Source organism: Periophthalmus magnuspinnatus, chromosome 6, assembly GCF_009829125.3.
Source record: "Periophthalmus magnuspinnatus isolate fPerMag1 chromosome 6, fPerMag1.2.pri, whole genome shotgun sequence".
NCBI classification, from domain to species: domain Eukaryota; kingdom Metazoa; phylum Chordata; class Actinopteri; order Gobiiformes; family Gobiidae; genus Periophthalmus; species Periophthalmus magnuspinnatus.
The window spans coordinates 15,562,324-15,568,573 of NC_047131.1; the positions used below are offsets into that span (position 1 = coordinate 15,562,324).

At 38.8% G+C, this 6,250-nt stretch overlaps 1 protein-coding gene across 1 annotated transcript; it reads right to left on the reverse strand.

Moving 5' to 3' along the window:
• Positions 1–1,027: 1,027 nt before the first annotated feature.
• si:dkey-30c15.13 (uncharacterized protein LOC558731 homolog) lies at positions 1,028–5,419 on the reverse strand. Its single transcript, XM_033968126.2, has 7 exons — positions 5,292–5,419; positions 5,034–5,195; positions 4,427–4,537; positions 4,291–4,347; positions 3,498–3,605; positions 3,265–3,411; positions 1,028–2,898 (listed from the first exon to the last, which is right to left on the reverse strand). The coding sequence occupies exons 2-7, from the start codon at positions 5,193–5,195 to the stop codon at positions 2,845–2,847; spliced, it is 639 nt and encodes a 212-aa protein (XP_033824017.1). The 5' UTR covers positions 5,292–5,419; the 3' UTR covers positions 1,028–2,844.
• Positions 5,420–6,250: the final 831 nt, after the last annotated feature.

Consider the following 6,250-nt stretch of genomic DNA (forward strand, 5'->3'; position numbering starts at 1 on the left):
AGTACAGTTAAAAGTATGTTTGCTGCTGTTACTTGCTGATACTTTAACATTTACAATATTGATACAACAACTTAACAGTATTCCTGTTACTGCTACTTCATGAGGCTACTTTTACTATTCATAGGTCTTGAACTTTTGCAGCACTTAAAACACTACTCTAATGTTAATAATGTCAATAAAGTCTATAGACACATGTCTTGGTGCATATGGCTGTTCTAGGTGGTCCATGAGACCCCCCGTTCCTCATGTCCAGCCCGAGTCATCTCCTCCTCTCACTTTCACTTCAAACAATACTTTCCTTCAGACGCATAAGTCACCAGTAACAAGGAGCGGGTATCTATTCAATTCAATTCATTTTATTTTTGTAACGCCCAAAATCACAACAACAGTTGTCTCGAAGGGCGTTCATGTTTTGGTTGATGGGGGAAATCGGAGTACCCAGAGGAAACCCATCCAGACACGGGGAGAAACATGAAAAACTCCACACAGAAAGGTCTGGGCAACCCGGGGATCCAACCAAACCTTCTTGCTGTGAGGCATGAGTGTTGCCACTCAGCCACCGTGCTGCCTACACACAAAAACAAACAGGAAAAATCAGACAAAACAAGAAAAATGTGTTTACATAGTGGTCATGGATCCAGTTATCGATGAGTCAGAAAAGTTACATAGGACAATATCTACATCATGTTTAATCTGTATGTACACAGTCAACGTCTGCACACAGTTTTTCATATGCTTTTCTTCTTTATTTCTTGATCATTTAATTGCAGATTCTTACTGAAGGCATCAAAACTATGAACAAACTCATACGGAATGTAGAAAACAAAAAAATAAACTCAAAATAACTCAAAACGTGTTTTAGATTAAAAATAGTCACCCTTTGTTTGAGCACTGCTTTGCACTTTTGGCATTTCTTGACCCTGACAAGGCACAGCTGTAAAGAGAAAACAATTTTAGGTGACTTCATCAAGAAGCTCATTGAGAGAAGGCCAAGGGTTTATTGCGCTGTTGAGAAAGCAAAGCGGGGCTACTTTGAGGTTTTGAATATAAAATATTTTTTAAATGTAGTTAGTATTTAACTTTTTCTTTGCTGCATAAATACACATATCTTCATCAGATATTTAATGTCTTCCATATGTATCTAAAATGTAGAAAGTAGCAAACATAAAGAAAAAAAACATACGGTGTGCAAACTTTTGGTGGGTAGTGTACCTGCTGTTACACTTCTGAAAATTCAAATAATAATAATAATAAATTTTATTTACAGGGCGTCTTTCTGGGCACTCAAGGTCACCTTACAATACAATACAATACAATTTACAATTTACAGACAGTTAAAATCTACATTTATGAACATACAGTTAAAAGCATTCAGATAAAACCAAACATTGAAAAGGACAGTGCAGTTGTGGATTATAAAGAATCTGCCAAATAATAGCGTGATCTCCTTCCTCTTTGTGTGCTGTAGTTCAGTCAGATTTACTGAGGACCCCCTTCCCTCCTCTTCCCTCTTTCTCTGTCAGTCGGTTCAAACTCTCTAATGAAGTCCATATTTGTTTTACGGTGCAGGGTTCCCAGACCGCCTCCACAACCCAACCCACCTTCACAGCCTGGCCCCTCCCCTCCACAGCCTGACCCGCTCTAGAGCAGCTGGAAGTGCTTAGGTCCACATGGCGTGAGAACTGCACTCAGATTTTTTCACTCCTGCAGAAGTCTGTGTGAACATTTGATCCAGTACAAATCTGCGTCATGAACCAGGACTAAAGCAGGACTAAAGCAGGTCTGAAATAGGACAGGCCGGTCTAAAGCAGGTCTAAACCAGGACTAAAGCAGATCTAAACCAGGACTAAAACAGATTTAAATAGGACTGAACCAGGACTAAGTCAGGTCTAAACCAGGACTAAATCAGGTCTAAATCAGGTCTAAATCAGGTCTAAATCAGGTCTAAATCAGGTCTAAATCAGGTCTAAATCAGGTCTAAATCAGGTCTAAATCAGGTCTAAACTAAGACTAAATCAGGTCTAAACCAGGATTTAAGCAGGTTTGAGCCAGGACTAAATTAGGTCTAAACCAGCATGGAACTGGTCTAAAGTAGGTCTACACAGAGACTGAACCAGGACTAAAGCAGATCCACTGAAAAGGAGGAGTAAAGGAGATTCACAGAAATGTCAAAACTATGATTACACACACACACACACACGGTTTAAACTAGGACCGAAACAAGACTAAACAGATCTAAACCAGGTCTGGATTAAGACTAAATCAGGTCTACCCTTGGACTGAAACAGATCTGTAGGTCTAAACCAGGATTAAAAGTCTCACCCAGGACCAAAACTGGACCAGGACTAACATGGACCTCTTTTATTTAATTGGGTTTTTCTTTTAATTTATTTGTACGCTTTGTAAAAAGTATTAAATAGGATGAGATTGTACTGAATGTCAGAGGAGCAGGACTTGGTTGTGCTGTGACATTTACCAGGAGCACAACAGATTGAACAAAAGCTGATGGATGAGATGTGACATTTAGAAAAAACTGTCTGGCCAATTCTCCAAGTCAAGACATGGAAACACAAAACAATGGCGCCTTCTGCTGGTGAAAGTCTCTATTTCATGAGTGATTATGAGGAAACACAAAGGAAAAACGTTTTGGCACTGGGTTTTTCTGAACATGAGAATTATAGTTATTAAATAATGATAAACAACAAAAGTATAATATAAAAGAATAATTTACAGTTCACAATTGGAGGATTTTTTTCAGATCCATTTAAAGTCTCTGTAGCCAGGTTATTGAAATTCACCATGTCTTAAAACAGTAACTGGTTTGAGCAGCTCAGACGCCCTCCATCAAAGGTTGTATTCCATATTTTCAAGAAGAGGCTCATTGGTGGTTTCTACCTCCTGGTTGTGACAAAAACACATTCAAATGTCAGTATTACATTGATAATAAAAACAATGTCATCAGCTCAACCACAAAACATTGTTGTCAGATGAAAGGACTTTAAGCCATAAAAGTAATAAGGCAGGTTTGTGGAGCCAGTAACTTACATATCATTTGATATGTAAAAAACAGTGACTCTCATAGTTATTTTGGCCCACGCCCTACATCTGAAATGATGATATCTTCAAATTCACAAACATGAACAAGTTATTAGATGATGAATTAATTGATTACAATATTTTTATACGCTTATACTTGATATATATTCTGATTTACAATAAAGTACACGCACATAGTCACTTTCTCCCCCTCAGCCCCTCCCTCACCTGTGCCACTCGGCTGTAGGCCTGTGTGCCTGTGTGGCTGTAGCGCTGTAGGCCTCTCCAACACAGAAACAGGATGTAGAGAGAGGCCAGCAAACACTGCACTGTGAATGTGATGGAGCTGCCCTTGGCCACAAATGACCCCACCCTCTGAAACAAACCAGAGAATTACAATATTTGTGCTTTCCCTTTAGTTGTAAGATTAACACATTTAAATGAGTTTACATAGTGTTTACCTGCTTAGGGTTGAGAGCAGTGGAGTCTTGAGGCTTCAGGCTGGTGCTTATCATAGCAGAGAACCCAAACACAAAACTGAAGATGTTAGCAGCCACCAGGGCTATGACCTACAAGAGCGACATGGTGTTAAGTGTTAAGTGTTAAGTAGTCTATACTTGACTATAATAACTTGCATAGTCAATGCAAAAATAATGGCAAAAAAAAGATTTGGTGGTTCAGTGGAACTATAGTATTCTATTCTAGATTTGCTGATTAAATAAAAATAATTATTAAATAAACATGGCTTAATTAAATAAACACTTTGATTCTTTGCCATGTCCACAGCCAAAGTTTGTCTACAGAATGTTAATGCTCAACTGCTTCCTGCTAACAGCAAGACTGTTAAATCAGAGACTGATTGGACTACATGAACTACTACATCTACTGTTCTACTTAATTGTGGTGACTATGTGAAACACAATGTTGTGTTTATGTAGCATAAAAATGGCAAATTAAAAATCGAATCTAATGGTCGCATTATTGCCATAGTTGCCTGTGTTCATATTACCAATATTCATGACAATTGAAAAATTGCATTTAAATATTTTCATAATAATAATAATAACACTAACAGCCTTACCCATGGCTAAAACGTAGTTGCAAGCTAATTTACTTTATATTACTTCTCACTACAGTAAACAATTCAATTTTATCATCAAATGACCTATGATATTCTACCACCTTCCATGCACACAGAGCCTCACATCACTCATTTGGACCCAGCTCAACATTATACATCACACTCATCCATACCTTGACTTTGTTGGGTTTCCTCTGAGCCTCCATTGCATAAAACCCCGAGGCCACATACTGCAGGAGAGAAAGGTGTAAACATCAGTGTCCACAGAGTAAATGATGATAAATGGATCCTGTGCAGATGCAGACTCACCATTAGACTGGACCAGACAGGTGTCGCCATAGAAACAGTGCAGTTGAAGCTCACACAGGTGTAAATGACTGTGGTGAGAATGCAGGCCACCGCACTGAGCACCTGCACCACCTGAGGAGAAGCACGCAACATGGAGCACAGGAAGAGCAGGTGAAATCTACAAAGCGACTGATGGTAATACAGTGGTTTGTAGACTTAGACTTAGACAGACTTTTGTCTTTGCCATTCAGATGCTCCTCACAGAATTAAAAATCAACAGCATAATATTATTTAAAGTGCTAGTTTTAAGATTAAAAATTCAGATAAAAGTCCCAGCAGTGCTTTGTAAAGTGAGGAACATCAAGAGGAATTCAGCAGTCTGACAGCCACTGGATAAAAACTATTGCAGAACCAGAATGTCCTACATGGAACGCTGCAAAACCTCTTTCCAGAGATTAGCAGGGAGAAGAGACAATGGTGGGGGTGTGAAGGGTCTCTGATGATGTTTCTAGCCTGGCTAAGCAAACACAAATGTGGCAGACCCCTCCCACATTTTTGTCATCATAAGCAGGTCATTCTCAGCTCAATACAATATATTTCCTAGTATTTGTAAACATTGAGAACTCACCCCTGACACTAAAAGTCTTGTGTTGACCACTGCTCCAAACCAGCGATGGATCCTGGCATTCTCCAGATCCCCCTGTGTGCCCTGTGTACTCGGAGGGGGCGCAGGAGAGGGGCTCTGCATGTACACCTGGTACAGCCCCTCCTGGAACATGTTCTGAGACATCTGTCAAATACACAAACAGATAAACCCACAGTGGGACAAAGCAGCCAATGGAGGAACAGCCTCGTCAAGGAAAGAATTTTGGAGCTGATAGCTTACCTTTACAGAGAGATATCCACAGACATCATAAGTGTGCACATGTCAACTTACAAAACTATTCAAACCATAAGATCTCTATATTCTGCTGTACAGTCAGGGGTCAAAGTTTAACTCAGGTAGCTCATGGGAGCTGGCTGCTCAAAGTCCACTAGTGACCTGCCACTGACAAAATATCTGAGGAGGAGATTGGCTCAACAGCTTATCTTATTTACACATCATTATGATTCTGAAAAATGAATACTGCCAACTGGACAAGTGTATTCAAAAGTATTAAAAACTTATCTGTTTGACAGAATTCAATTTTCTTTTGCTCTGGACCCCACCTGGACAACTGAGGGATTACACAGATAACATTCAAATGTGATTACTATTAAATCCACATTAGGTAACTTTTTAACCAAAAACAGACCCAAATGAAAGCATGTTTTTGTTTCATTTTTGTTAACATTATTGTACTGAAAAACATAGAAAAAACATGTCCTTATTCTGAGCAGGCTTGTATCTCCATAAACATGACTCTTATTTGACCAGGAGGAGGCCGCCTCCTGCTTGTTTCCATGGAAACATTGTTCCTTTGGCTATAAATTTCTACAGTATAGTATAAAGCTATGGAGAATGTTCTGAAGTATAGTATTTACTTTATATTTCTATTGAATCATGCTGGTGATGTGCTACCCCTAGAAAGTTACTTATTATACCTGAATGAATTGAAACATATTTACATGCATATTTTATACAGTTTCATATCTGTGTAGTCAATGTAGATTAAAGAGTGGGTATTTTATGAGTACGAACTGCTAACACATTACATATTTATATCACCATGTTACCTTTTGTTTTAAAAATGTTATATTCACAGAAAACACATTAACATGTTTTATAAGTTTTACTTTCATTTCACGCTCTGAGTGGACTCTCCCTTTGTGTTGAGATAGTGCTCTCACTGGGAGTGACTTGGC

Coding starts and splice junctions, on each gene's coding strand:
- si:dkey-30c15.13 (XM_033968126.2), bottom strand. CDS start 5,195: ATGTCTCAGAACATGTTCCAGGAGGGGCTGTACCAGGTGTACATGCAG. Junction 4,538..5,033: donor CAAGACTTTTAGTGTCAGGG/GTGAGTTCTCAA, acceptor GCTTCTCCTCAG/GTGGTGCAGGTGCTCAGTGC. Junction 2,899..3,264: donor CCTACAGCCGAGTGGCACAG/GTGAGGGAGGGG, acceptor TGTCACAACCAG/GAGGTAGAAACCACCAATGA.